This window comes from Chlorocebus sabaeus, chromosome 17 (genome assembly GCF_047675955.1).
Source record: "Chlorocebus sabaeus isolate Y175 chromosome 17, mChlSab1.0.hap1, whole genome shotgun sequence".
NCBI lineage: Eukaryota > Metazoa > Chordata > Mammalia > Primates > Cercopithecidae > Chlorocebus > Chlorocebus sabaeus.
In genome coordinates this window covers 7,259,152-7,274,172 of record NC_132920.1, presented here as the reverse complement: position 1 = coordinate 7,274,172, position 15,021 = coordinate 7,259,152, and the positions used below count along the sequence as shown (strand labels likewise).

Genomic DNA, 15,021 nt, shown 5'->3' with positions numbered 1-15,021 from the left:
CTGGCAGTAGCAGAGTTTACAGTAATGGAAAGGTTAAGAAGAGGAAGGAGTGCTGAAGCACTAATTAATTTTTCAAGAAAAACAAGATTTCTCTGTCATATTGGACTTCTATTGACAAGCAAAAAATACTAATTTTTCTACTAAAGTGAAAATATTAGTTTATCATTTGGTTTATTGATTCCGAGCACACATGTAGTATCCTCAGAACACTGAAGATACCGACAGTATACATTCTGTGTACTTTCTGAACAAAAAAATTAAAAATACTAGGAATTGGTATGGGAAAATAGATAAAATTCACGAATAGTACAAGTAATACCTTTTCTCTCTTTTCTTGTTGTTTTGCTTTGTTTTTGATACGGAGTCTCACTCTGTTGCCCAGGCTGGAGTGCAGTGGCACGATCTTGGCTCACCGCAACCTCTGCTTCCTGGATTCGAATGATTCTCCTAGTGCAGCGTCCTGCGTAGCTGGGATTACAGGCATGTGCCACCACACCTGGCTAATTTTTTTTGTATTTTTAGTAGAGACGGAGTTTCACCATGTTGGCCAGGCTGGTCTTGAACTACTGACCTCAAATGATCCACCCGCCTTGGCCTCCCAAAGTGCTGGGATTACAGGTGTGAGCTACCGCACCTGGCCAATAATACCTTTTCAATGTGAGTTTGATGGGAAATTCTATGACTATAATGCCTTATTTACAAGTATGAGCATTTTCATTTTTTTGAAAGTAGATGACAGTACTTAAAAGAACTTTATTTGTCCATGTGGATTTCTGGAAAACAACATTTAAAAAATCAGCCTAAATAGGGTTTCTCAAGATTGTTCTTTCCTCTTTCCATTGCATTTAGCCATTTTTCATTCAGTCAAAAGATACTTTTAGGCATCTATTGCATGCCAGGTCTGTACTATGTATTAGGTAATGGTTAGAAAACAGACAAAAAGATGCAGTTCTTGTCCTCATGAAAACAACATCCTACTAGAGGAGGTAGTCATTAATCAAATAATCACACAAATAAATGTGAACTTGCAACTATGATAAGATCAATAAGTTATGTGAATAAAGTTACATACAAAGTATATGTAGAGCATGTTATATAAAGTTACTATATATGCTATGATGCTATATAAAGTTACGTATAAACTTGCAACTATGGCAAGTGCTGCAAATATAAGTAGGATGGGCATCTATGATTAGGATACAACCCTGATCAGGGAGTCTGGGGAAGGCATCCCTGAAGAAATGATCATTGAGCTGAGCTGTAAAGAATGAGTAGGAGTGAATTAGGCAGCTAGGGGTAGGAGAACATGCCATACAGAAGGAATAATGTCTGCAAATCCTGTGGCTGCAGGAAGCATGGTACCTCCTGGGACCTGAAGGAAGCCCTGAGTCCAGGAAGATCAGAGTTGGAGGAAGGAGGAGGGGTATAGCAGATGAAGACAGGTGGTGCGGGCCAGCTACTGCTTTAGTTCATTTCATACTGCTGCAACTATATCACAGACTGGGCAATTTATAATGAATAGAAATTTATCTGGCTCACGGTTCTGGAGGCTAGGTCCATGGTGCCAACATCACACAAGGGTCTCTGTGCTGTCATTTCATGATGGGAGGTGGAAGGGCAAAAGAGGGTGAGATCAAGGGAGCAAGTGGAGGCTGAACTCACTTTTGTTTATTTATTTATGTATTTATGTATTTATTTATTTATTTTGAGATGGATTCTCGCTCTGTTGCCCAGGAGTGCAGTGGCGCCATCTTGGCTCACTGCCACCTCCGCCTCCTGGGTTCAAGCAATTCTCCTGCTTCACCCTTCTGAGTAGCTGGGATTGCAGCCATGTGCCACCACGCCCAGCTAATTTTTTGTGTTTTTAGTAGAGATGGCGTTTCACAGTGTTAGCCAGGATGGTCTCAATCTCCTGACTTTGTGATCCACCCGCCTCGGCCTCCCAAAGTGCTGAGATTACAGGTGTGAGCCACTGCGCAGCCCCCAACTCACTTTTGTAATAAATCCACTTGTGATAACTAACACACTCCTGCGATAACAACATTTAGTCATTTTTATTCACCTCTTACTAGGCCCCATCTTCCAGCACTGTTGCATTGGGGATTAAGCTTCTGGCACATGAACTTTAGGGAATGCATTTAAACCATAGTAGATATCAAGAGCAAGATATTAGGACCTTGTAGGTCTCAGTAATGATAGTTATCTTTATCCCAGAACAATGAAAAACCATTAAGATGCAAGGTTCTGCAGAAGGATGAGCTCAATAAACAAAATACAGAAGTCCTTGTCTCTAAATTCCAGAGAATTATACAGTGCACCACTACCTTTTACTGGGTTTTTATTTATTTATTTTTTACATACGAGGTCTTGCTCTGTTACTCAGATTGGAGAGCAGTGTGATCATGGCCCACAAGAAATCCTCCTGCCTCAGCTTCTGAAGGAGCTAGGACTACAGGCACGTGCCCCCACACCTGACTGATTTTTAAAATATTTTTTTGTAGAGATAGGGTCTCACTATGTTACCCAGGCTGGTCTCGAACTCCTGACCTCAAGGAATCCTCTCACCTTGGGCTCCCAAAGTGTTGGGATTACAGGTATGAGCCACTGTGCCTGGCCTGGGGGTTGCTTTTTGTTTGTTTGTTGTTTTTTGAGATGGAGTCGCTCTGTTGCCCAGGCTGGAGTGCAGTGGCATGATCTCGGCTCACTGCAGCCTCTGCCTCCAGAGTTCAAGCAATTCTCCTGCCTCAGCCTCCTGAGTAGCTGGGACTACGGGTGTGCACTGCCACGGCTGGCTAATTTTTGTATTTTTAGTAGAGATGGGGTTTCACCATGTTGGCCAGGATGGTCTTGATCTCCTGACCTCATGATCCGCCCACCTCAACCTCCCAAAGTGCTGGGATTACAAGCATGAGCCACTGCACCCGGCCCTGGGTTTTTAATGTCACATTCATTTCACCATTTCTTACCACAGTGTACTGTCTTTTTTATTTTTATTTGTTTATTTTATTATTACTATTTTTTGAGACAGAGTCTCGCTCTGTCGCCCGGGCTGGAGTGCAGTGGTGCAATCTCAGCTCACTGCAACTTCCGCCTCCTATGTTCAAGTGATTCTCCTGCCTCACACAGCTTCCTGAGTAGCTGGGATTACAGGCATGTGCCACCACGCTTGGCTAATTTTTGTATTTTGGGCAGAGATGGGTTTTACCATGTTGGCCAGGCTGGTCTCAAACTCCTGACCACAAGTGATCTACCCACCTCGGCCTCCCAAAGTGCTGGGATTACAGGCGTGAGCTACCTTGCCCGGCCCACTGTCCTTTTGTAACCTCCCCGAAACCTGTACCGTCAGCATAAAGTCAATCATGAGGCATGTTCTTCTGCCATTCTAATGTTCCTAAGAGTCACAGAATAATTAGAAAACAGTCTAAATGTGGAAAAAAAAAATTCAAAAGAGAAGAGACCTTCCCTAAAAATCCAAACTTTTGGCCCAATAATAAAATGTAAAAAAAAAAAAAAAAAAAAAAAAAAAAAAGAGACCTTGCAGTCTATAAGGTAATTGATAGATTTATTTGTCTGAATTCATTTGAAGTCAAAGCATCTTATATGTGTGCAGGGAAGTTTGCATAATAGAAAATGGTAAGAGGACAAAAGTTTAATTTTCCTTTTGTCAAAGTAAATGGGATATATATCTGTCATATACCTACTGCCTGTGCTCTGCTGTGCTGTTAGGTGCTGTACAAACATTTAGCAATTAATACATAGGTATTAACTTTTGTTAATAGGCATTATTATTGGAAGTAGGTACTATCGTTACTTTATAGTGGAGGAAACCAAACAGGGGATCTACTAACAGAATTCAAGGCCAGCCCTATCTGACTTGAAAGTTCATGATCTTTCTACGCATTCACATTTACTTTGTTTATTATAATTTACAGACTGCAGTTCCTTCGAAAGAAATACAGAATTATGGGGAGATTCCTGAGATGTCAGTCAGTTATGCAAAGGAAGTCACAGCAGAGGGTGTGGAGAGGCCAGAAATTGTCTCAACTTGGTCTTCGGCAGGCATCTCCTGGAGGAGTAAAGCATCTCGGGAGAACTGTGAGATGCCTGACATGGAGCAAAGTGCTGAAAGCTTACAACCTGTTCAAGAGGACATGGCTTTAAATGAAATCTTGCAGAAATTAAAACATACTAACAGAAAGCAGGAGGTGCGAATCCAAGAACTCCAGTGTAGTAATCTGTATTTAGAGAAGAGAGTTAAAGAACTACAGATGAAGACTACCAAACAGCAAGTGTTCATTGATGTCATCGATAAGCTAAAGGAGAATGTTGAAGAATTAATTGAAGACAAATACAAAATAATCCTAGAGAAAAATGATACTAAAAAGACATTGCAGAATTTGCAAGAGATTTTAGCTAACACCCAAAAACATCTTCAGGAATCCAGGAATGACAAGGAAATGTTACAGCTTCAATTTAAGAAGATCAAGGCTAATTATGTGCGTTTACAGGAAAGGTTCATGACTGAAATGCAACAAAAAAATAAATCCGTAAGTCAGTATTTAGAGATGGACAAAACCTTAAGCAAGAAAGAGGAAGAGGTAAAGAGACTACAACAACTCAGAAAAGAGCAGGAAAAGGTCACAGCTTCTGCTCTGGACTTGTTGAAACGGGAAAAAGAGACCCAAGAGCAAGAGTTCTTGTCTTTACAGGAGGAATTCCAGAAACGTGACAAGGCAAACCTGGAAGAAAGACAGAAACTGAAATCTCGACTTGAGAAATTGCTCACTCAGGTTAAAAATTTGCAATTTGTGTCTGAAAATGAAAGAGCTAAGAATATAAAACTTCAGCAGCAAATCAACGAAGTAAAAAATGAGAATAAAAAACTTAAACAGCAGGTTGCAAGGAGTGAAGAGCAAAATTATGTCCCTAAATCTGAGACAGCTCAGTTAAAGGAGCAATTAGAGGAAGTCATGAAGTCAGATATTACCAAGGTATTGATACACATTCTAAATCTCTAATGTGGATTTTCAAGAGTTTCTAGTGGTCTGGTGATGCATATTTAGATGTGTCACTTACTTATATTTGTTTGCAGAAATAATTATTAAGGAAAGAAACAGATCTCGGCACTTTGGGAGGCTGAAGCAGGAGGATCTCTTGAGGCTGGAGTTTGACACCAGCTTAGGCAACATAGTGAGACCCCATCTCTACAAAACATTTTTTATATCAGCCAATCTGCCATGCATGGTGATGTGCGCCTGTAGTCCTATCTATTCGGGAGGCTGAGACAGGTGAATTGCATGAGCTCAGGAGTTTGAAGCTGCAGTGAGCTATGACTGTGCCAGTGCACTCCAGCTTGGGTGACAGAGCAAGATTCTGTCTCAAAAAGAAAAGAAAAAGAAGAAGAAAGAAAAACAAAAAACAGATATGGAAAGGAAAATATACCACAGTTTGGAGAAGTTTCTTTTGGTTCATGAGTGTTCAAAGAACAGCTATTCCTGCCTTCTTGTGATTATTTTGGTAGAGGTGGCAGTTAACCTGGGAATTTTGTGGGTACTCATTGCCAGTATTCAACAGCATCTCCCAGCAGTTACCTTTTTTTTTTTTTTTTTTTTTTTTTGAGACAGTATTGCTCTGTTGCCCAGGCTATAGTGCAGTGACGCTGTCATGGCTCACTGCAACCTCTGCCTCCCAGGTTCAAGTGATTCTCTTGCCTCAGCCTCCCGAGTAACTGGGATTACAGGCATGCGCCACCATGCCCTGCTAATTTTGTATTTTTAGTAGAGATGGGGTTTCACCAAGTTGGCCAGGCTTGTCTCAAATTCATGACCTCAAGTGATCCACCTGCCTCAGCCTCCCAAAGTGCTGGAATTACAGGTGTGAGCCACCATGTCCAGCCCCAGGGTTCCTTTGAGAAAAGATTTTCTAAGTCATCTCTCAATCCTATTCATCAACAAAACAAAATAATACAATTGCATGTTTGGTTTATAAGGCAAAACAAACCTATATCATATGATAGTTTTATGCATTTAAGAACAGCATCAGAACCATATCAATATGTTTGGAGAAGCTGTAATCCTTTATTATATGTAGTTCAAAAGGCTTTTTTTGGCAACCAAGAACCTGGAAACACACTGCGGAGGTGATAATTTTCACAAGACAGAGCACATCTATTTCCGTTGTGTAGGCCTGCCTTAAAGTATGTATAGTAAACTCTTATTAACTGATTACTTGGAAAGAAGGCAAATCTGAAGTAGAAAAATGTGTAAGTTAATTTTTTGTATTTGATTATTTATTTAGACAGACTCTCACTCTGTTGCCCACTCTGGAGTGCAGTGGTGCGATCCCCTCTCACTGCAACCTCTGCCTCCCAGGTTCAAGCGATTCTCCTGCCTCAGCCTCCCGAGTAGCTGGGATTATAGGTACACACCACCAAGCCCAGATAACTTTTTTTGTAAGTTTGGTAGAGACAGCGTTTCACCATATTGGCCAGCCTGGTTTCGAACTCCCAATCTCAGGTGATCCACCCTCCTCGGCCTCCCAAAGTGCTAGGATTACGAGCGTGAGCCACTACACCTGGCCTACTTTTGTATTTGTTTTAACAACTTGAACTGAGCTAATGTTACCTTAAGATGTCGTTAGTGGACCCTCTTTTATGAATCTGTAATCATTTTAATTTTTCTTTACAAGTAAATGATTTTACTGTTTTTAAGGATTCTTAGGAAAATATTCCTTTCCTAAATTAAAAAAAAATTCTAAGATCTAAGAAAAAAGGATTATCTAAGCTAGTGATTTTCAAACTTGAACATTCTTCAAAATTCCCTGAAACGCTTGTTAAAACACATATTGCTGGCCCTACCCTAGAGTTTCTGATTCAGTAATTCTGGGGTGGGGCCTGAGAAGGTGCATTTCTAGCAAGATCCCAGTTGTTGATGCTGCTGGTCCTGGAGTCACACTTTGAGAACCACTGACCTAAGCCATCTTAACTGGAGCTCCTAACCAAATCATGATGCATTTTGAATTGGTAAGCTCTAAATGAGTTAGTTTAATTGTACAGAAATTTAGCATGGTATATAATTTTCTTCTTGAGCCTTTTTTTTTAAGTTCCTTATTTTATTTTGATTAATCAATTTCTCTAACACTCTGAATTCATACTTACTCTGCTTATAGTTTTGCTTTTCATGAACTCTAGTTCTGTTTTCTCAAAGTATGGCCTGGGAGTATCTGTGAAGTCAAAAGTATTTTTATAGTGATATTAAGACATTATCATCTTTTTTACTCTCATTTTTTCACAAGTGTACCGTGGAGTTTTCCAGAAGCCACACGATGTGCGATGATGTAATTGCCCTCACGGCTGATGGAATGTGTGAAGCAAATATGAGAATCCAGCTATCTTCAATTAAGCCAGCATTAAAAATATTTGGAAAAAATGCAAAACAGTGCCATTCTTTTCACAAATGTTTTGTTTTGAAAAATGTAGTAATTGTTCTATTTAAAAATTGTTATTAGTTGGGCACAGTGGTTCACACTTGCAATCCCAGCACTTGGGAGGCTAAGGCAAGAACAGTGCTTGAGCCCAGTAGTTCAACACCAGCCTGGGCAACATGGTGAGATCCCCATGTCTACAAACAATATGAAAAATTAGCCAAATGTGGTGGCATGCACCTGTGGTTTCAGCTACTGGGGAGGCTGAGGTGGGAGGATTGTGTGAGCCTAGGCATTTGAGGCTGCAGCGAGCCGTGTTCACACTACTGCCCTCCAGCTTGTGTGACAGAGTGAGACCCTGGCTCAAAAATAAATAAATAAATAAATTGTTATTTATGTTTATACATAATGGATTTATTGCTACTTTAAAAGAATTAGTAAACAAATGTTTTAAAATATTCTCAGTTTTAATTTCTAAAGGGATCCTAAGATCAAGGAGTTTGAGAACTATCACCCAAGGTTTTTAAGAGTGGCATTTTATACGGCATTTTACTTAAAAGATATTTCAGGTTCTTCGTCATTTTTTGACAAATCTGAATTACGTGCATGTAGGATACAAAAACGACACATTCTAATCTGCTCCTGGATTGCTCACCTTGTGAAGAAGAGAGCCTGAATCCTGCAGATATAAAAAGATCTTCTCAACTGGCCTCCAAAATGCACAGTCTTCTGGCTCTGATGGTGGGACTTCTCAAGTGCCAGGTAATAAAACATATATTAGATATTTTAGTAGGGGAGGAATAAATAATAGGGTTGGACTAAAAGAGAGGCAATAAAAGGAATTAAGTTGTGGAAGAAGAAAATGAAGAATTGAAGATAAAATACAGACCCCTAAGCCATCCATCCAGCCCTTCTTCGCCCCATGTCTTCTTTCTGCTTATCTTTCTTGAACACCTAATCCTCACAAGTGTATAGAAAGATAAAATGTAATAAGATAAAAAGAACCCCTTTATTAAGTACTTCCCACATTTTAGGAATGCCTTCCCAGAGCAGTAGTCTTGTGCTCTGGTCAGTCTGTGCCTGGTGATTAGTGATTATTCACATTAATGAGCTGTTTGCCCAATCTGAAATACCACTTTTGGTTAGGAGCCGGGGAAAGGCAGTGTAGAGTTGTGTCCATTAGTAGAATGAAAAGTGAAGTTGCTGTCAGAGGAGTTCAGATGCTGGCTTATCATTTCCTAGCTGTGTGATTTGACCAAGTAACCTAACCTCCACTTCAGTTTCTTTATCTTTAAGATGGGGAAATGATGCTTCTGTCCTGGGAGTTTATAAACACTGCATTTAATGAAAAAAACAATTAAGGGACATGCACAACCAGGTGGCTCACGCCTGTAATCCCAGCACTTTGGGAGGCCGAGGCAGGCGGATCACCTGAGGTCAGGAGTTCAAGACCAGCCTGGCCAACATTGTGAAACCCCATCTCTACTAAAAATACAAAAATTAGCTGGGCATGGTGGTGGGTGCCTATAATCCCGTCTACTTGGGCGGTCGAGGCAGGAGAATCACTTGAACCCCAGGGGGAGAGGTGGCATGAGCAGGGATCGCGCCACTAAACTCCAGCCTAGGCAAAAGAGCAAAACTCTGTCTCAAAAAAAAAAACTTAAAATTAAAATTAAAAGAATGAAGTCTTTCCGTACTAACCCTTTATTAGATGCCTTCTGATGAGTAATTGAGGAATAGAGTGCAATATGATTTTACCTCTTTTGATTTGCTTACTTATTGAAAGGAGATTTATTTTTGTTTCATATGCATGTTTTTTACTTCCTTTTAGCTTTAGTAAAAACTTTTTCATCTAGCTTCTGAAACTCTTATCCTTAGGACATCACCAATTCTGATGCCGAACATTTCAAAGAGAGTGAGAAGGTTAGTGATAGAATGCTGCAAAAATTGAAGAGCCTCCATCTTAAAAAGAAAAATTTAGATAAAGAGGTACTATATTTATTCTTCATCTAAAATGTTTATTATTTTTAGCAAAAAAATAGTTAAAAGGTAGTGAGGAAGTAACTCTTTTTTTTTTTTTTTTTTTTTTTTTTTTTTGAGACGGAGTCTCGCTCTGCCGCCCAGGCTGGAGTGCAGTGGCCGGATCTCAGCTCACTGCAAGCTCCGCCTCCCGGGTTCACGCCATTCTCCTGCCTCCGCCTCCCGAGTAGCTGGGACTACAGGCGCCCGCCACCTCGCCCGGCTAGTTTGTTTTTTTTTTTTTTTGTATTTTTTAGTAGAGACGGGGTTTCACCATGTTAGCCAGGATGGTCTCGATCTCCTGACCTCGTGATCCGCCCGTCTCGGCCTCCCAAAGTGCTGGGATTACAGGCTTGAGCCACCGCGCCCGGCCTGGAAGTAACTCTTAAAGGTGGAATGATTTAAAAAATTATTTTGGGGGACTAGATTAGTTTTACTGTGCCCCTCACTAAAGAGATAAAATGTTCAACATTTGACTTGTTTTATTGCTTGTCTATACTGGAAAACCTACAAAAAATTTAGTATGATTATTTTTTTCATTTTTGCATGGCACTACTGATTCCCGAAGGGTCATTTATTTTGATTTTCCTATAGCGATTTCAAACTTCATCCTTTGGAATAATAGAAACATTTAAAACAATTTTATTTCTCAGGTGGGTGAAGGGTGAGTGCAGAGGTTCTTGAATTTTGTTTAGCTACTCTTTTCTTTAATTTTTTTTTTTTTTTTTTTTAGACAGAGTCTTGCTCTGTTGCTCAGGCTGGAGTGCAGCGGCATGATCTTGGCTCACTGCAGCCTCCGCCTCCCAGATTCAAGTTATTCTCCTGCCTCAGCCTCCCAAGTAGCTGGGATTACAGGCGTGTGCCACCACGCCCAGCTAATTTTTGTATTTTTAGTAGAGATGGGGTTTCACCATGTTGGCCAGGCCGAATTTAATGAAATGCGACCATTGAACAACTGACCTCAGGTGATCCACCTGCCTTAGCCTACCAAAGTGCTGGGATTATGGACATGAGCCACTGCACCTGGCCTCAAGTATGCTTTTCTAGGTGTTGCGGAATAGAGATTGAAGGATAAAATGAAGAGAATTAAATAGGGAAGGTGATAACAGGATGTCAAATTGTACCATTTTGAATCTGAGAGGAATGCAGAAATGACAACTTTTTCTGGCTAAGGAATCAAAATATATTCAGACCTGGAATCTTGGATCATAACAAATTCAGTTCTGTAGCACTTCTCTGAACTGACGTCTTGCGGGTATCCTGAAGAATCTCTCTGCCTCCTAGCCAGCCTGTAAAGGACAGGACCAAGGTACGAGCATAGCCATGCAGAGAAACAACTGGCATCCACTTCTCTAAACAGCTTTCAAAAATAAGCCCAACTGAGGATATTACAAAAATACAATTTCAGGCTGGGCACAGTTGCTCATGCCTGTAATCCCAGCATTTTGGGAGGCTAAGGCGGGCAGATGGCCTGAGCCCAGGAGTTTGAGATCAGCCTGGGCAACATGGGGAAACTCTGTCTCTACAAAAAATACAAAAATTAGCCAGGCGTGGTGGCACACACCTGTGTCCCAGCTATTCTGGAGGCTGAGGTGCAAGGATCACCTGAGCCCAGAGAGGTTGAAGCTGTGGTGAGGCAAGTCTCAAAACCCTGTCTCAAAACAAACAAACAACAACAACAAAAAGCAAAACAACAAAACAAAAAACCAAAAATACTTCTTTCAGATATTTATGTTCTTTTGGTTAATTCCTATGTAATTACTGAAGTATTGACAGGTGATATGATGTCTGCAGTTTGATTCAGTAAAGGGGGGTGGACGGAAGAGGGCAGTGATTGAGGATACAAATGACATTGACCATTAGCTGTTAATTATTGAAGCTGAATGATAGTTACATGGGGTTCATTGAAGTTTCTTCTCTATTTTAAATATTGGAAAATGTTCACAATAAAGAATAAAAAATATTTTGCGCACCACACTTCACTAATCAGTTTGAATATTAGATATTAAGATTATTATTATACTGAAGGAAAAAATAAGAAATGATTATAAATTACACCCAGATTTGGCTATTTTTTTTTTTCTTTAAGGAAAAATTTTAATAGCCCGACTGTAACAACAACTGTATGTTAGGATAACTCCTTGGAGACTCCAAGACCACCCCCAGGTTTGATGATTAGCTGAAGGGCTGTGAGTCGTCCTCATAGCTATGACTTACCACAGCAAAGGGTACAACGCAAAATCAGCCAAGGGAAAAGCACAGGGGCATCGTCTAGAGGAAGCAAAACCCAGGCTTCCAAGAGTCCGCATGGAGTCACACGGGATGCATTTCATTCCCCCAGCAATGAGTTACAACCACAGGTGTGGAAGTGTCATCTACCAGCGAGGCTTCTTAGAGACCCAGTGCCCGGGGTTTTTATTGGGAGCAGTTCACATAAGCACCCTCTGCCTAGTACGTGCCAAAATTCCAGATCCCTGGAAGGAAAGCAGATGCTCAGCTTAAGTCCCATGCTTTGGGCAAGTAGGTTAAGCACCGTAAGCCATTTACATCAGAGAGCGGTGGAAAACTTCCCACAGTCCAACTTTCCAAATGCCAGTCACGGGGCGGCCTTGCCAGCAGGCCTCTCTCAGCCTCTCAGTCTTGGACCTGCTGTGTGAATTATTTGCCTCACGAGAGCTGTAAAAATATATTTTTTGTATGTTTTTTGAAGACTGTTAGACTGTGCATGGTTTGATTTTTATTTTATTTTATTATTATTATTATTATTATTTTTGAGACAGATTGTCGCTCTGACGCCAAGGCTGGGGTGCAATGGCGCCATCTCGGCTCACGGCAACCTCTGCCTCCTGGGTTCAAGCAATTCTCCTGCCTCAGTCTCCTGAGTAGCTGGGATTACAGGTGCCCACCACTATGCCCGGCTAATTTTGGTATTTTTTAGTAGAGACAGGGTTTCACCATGTTAGTCAGGCTGGTCTTGAACTCCTGACTTCAGGTGATCCACCCGCCTCGACCTCCCAAAGTGCTGGGATTATAGGCGTGAGCCACCACGCCCGGCCCGGTTTGATTATTTTATTACAAATATTAGAGTGTAGTTGTATTTCCTCTCTAAAATACAGAATGTTTTCCTTTTCTTAGCTACTGAAACATAAAGATAGAATCACAACCTTTAGAGATTTAATTGCTAAGGAAAAAGCATTTCAAGATCATGCTATTAAGGTGAGCTTAATATTTACTATGTACTATCTTTAACATAAAAATACACATTTTCAGATATTTCTGCTCTTTTGGTAAATTTGTTGAAGTCCTTCTAGTTCTAAGTTCTACACTTTTATTATTTCAGCCACTGATAATCTCTTTGATTTTTAAACTAATAAGTATTTATTGTCAAGTATTCCAAGGAGTATGAAATGATTGAAAGTGAGAGCAAATATATTTAATCTCAGGTCACAGACTGTGATTCAGATGAAGCCAAGAGTATCAGAGATGTACCTACCTTTCTGGGAGCCAAACTGGATAAGTACCACAGTCTAAATGAGGAGCTTGATTTCTTGGTAAGAAAGACCTTTTGTTACCTTGCTATTATTTTTATACACAACATTATTTTACTAACAAGTTTAAGAAATTGTCCTTCAAAAAACTGGCTTATTAAAATTGTCACACACTGACATCATGGCATTATTATTTACCCACAAGAATATAGAATTGAAGTTTGCATTTTTGGGTTTTGAAATTTTAAATATTGTCCCACCTCGTTTCTGTTAAGACTAATCAGATTTATCTCCTTCCAAATGCAGAAATTAAAAGAAAAAGTGCTGTTTTTTCATAGTAGATGAAGTACACTAATACTGTTGTATATGCTACAGTAATAACTGTGTACAACAACCATGGTTAAGGTGTGCTTTAGGCAATAACACTCATAATGTACTTTAGATGGTATTGTAAAGATAAAGGCAGATAAAATAGGAAAAATATGTTAAAAGAAAATGAAAATGTGATCTTAGAATCTAGATAGTTATAGAGCAATTTCGGAACTCAGTTGGATCTCACTAAAATGAAAACGTCTAATTAACATAAGGAATTTTTATAGGAGTTAATTAGATAAGTCTACCATCATATATATTTTTAAATTTATTTATTATTATTATTATACTTTAAGTTCTAAGGTACATGTGCATAACGTACCATCATATTTTTAAATGCTTAAAAGCAGCATTCTATACCAAATTCATTACATACAACTCACCTTTAATAGAAAAGAAACTGTCTAATAACATGAAGTTTCAAAGCTTTCCTCTTTTCTAATTTTTTTTTTTTTTATTTAAGAAGTAATTATTGGCTGGGTGCAGTGGCTCACACCTGTAATCCCAGCACTTTGGGAGGCCGAGGAAGGTGGATCATGAGGTCAGGAGTTCAAGACCAGCCTGGCCAAGACGGTGAAACCCCATCTCTACTAAAAATACAAAAAATTAGCCAGGCGCGGTGGCAGGCATCTGTAATCCCAGCTACTTGGGAGGCTGAGGCAGGAGAATCGCTTGAACTCAGAGGGCAGAGGTTGCAGTGAGCTGAGATCACACCACTGTACTCCAGCCTGGGCGACAGAGTGAGACTCTGTCTCAAAAAAAAAAAAAAAAAAAAAAAAGTAATTATTATTGACTTCTCAGAAAAGATTAAACAAGCTAATCACTAAGGAGCTAGAAAGCGAGACAAAATATAAACCCTGCTAGTAAGGAGTCTAGAAAAGAAGATAAGATACATAAATAACTGTTTATCAGGAGGAAGGGGAAAGTTTTTAGAGAAGAGGTACAATGACTGGCATCTAACAGAGTGGATACTTGTCTGAGGACTAGAAGAGGTTATTTCTAAGTGCAGGTTATGAAGGAGATGGCAGTTGGGTCTTAAAGACCAGTAAAATTTGGGCATAGGGAACCAAGAGGACAGCATACAATACATTCTGTTGTCCATTAGCAATACCTATGCTTCAGGCCCTGGTGATACAAAGATGATGATGAGAGTGACCAGTAGTGTTCCCAGCAGTGGGAGCTGGAATGGGAACAAGGTCACAAATGGCAGAGTGTCAAACACACCGTATCACCTTTAAAATGCACTGTGGGCTTTGCTGTACAAACCCTATCTCAGAGTATCCAAATAATTGATGAGGGAGAGTTCTTTATTGAAGAATGTAAGCTATTAAAAGCCGAAGAAAAGATAAGTTTAGCAAATTATATTTTGCACTCCTGAATAGATTAAGGAATGTAAGCAGCTATCATCATGGCTGCTAAAACCTTTAGGTTCAAGATTGATAAGGAGTTTTTAATGAATGAGTCGTACTGACCAAAATTTGAACCCACTGATGAATCTCAACCCCACTAATGGTGAGACAGGCAGACCTGTGCCCCTTGACATGGTGCAGAGGAAGCGTGACACAACACCATCCACAAGGCTTCTTACCAAAACTGCTGAATCCAAAAGCTAGCGTATAGACCTAACTACCAGCAGACAGGAACTACAGTGGGTAAAGAAATGTACTTGATCATACCATAATGACAAATCCTGAATGCGGAGGACTCTAATAAAGAAATA

The 15,021-nt window shown here is 40.0% G+C and overlaps 1 protein-coding gene across 1 annotated transcript in view; it reads left to right on the top strand.

The window, feature by feature from the left end:
- CAGE1 (cancer antigen 1) overlaps positions 1-15,021 on the top strand; it is a 60,189-nt gene that overhangs the window by 11,112 nt on the left and 34,056 nt on the right. Inside the window, exons 5-9 of the mRNA XM_038005718.2 lie at positions 3,933-4,991; positions 8,035-8,184; positions 9,301-9,411; positions 12,577-12,657; positions 12,885-12,992. Coding sequence (XP_037861646.2) covers positions 3,933-4,991; positions 8,035-8,184; positions 9,301-9,411; positions 12,577-12,657; positions 12,885-12,992 — 1,509 coding nt within the window. The remainder of the gene's footprint in view (positions 1-3,932; positions 4,992-8,034; positions 8,185-9,300; positions 9,412-12,576; positions 12,658-12,884; positions 12,993-15,021) is intronic.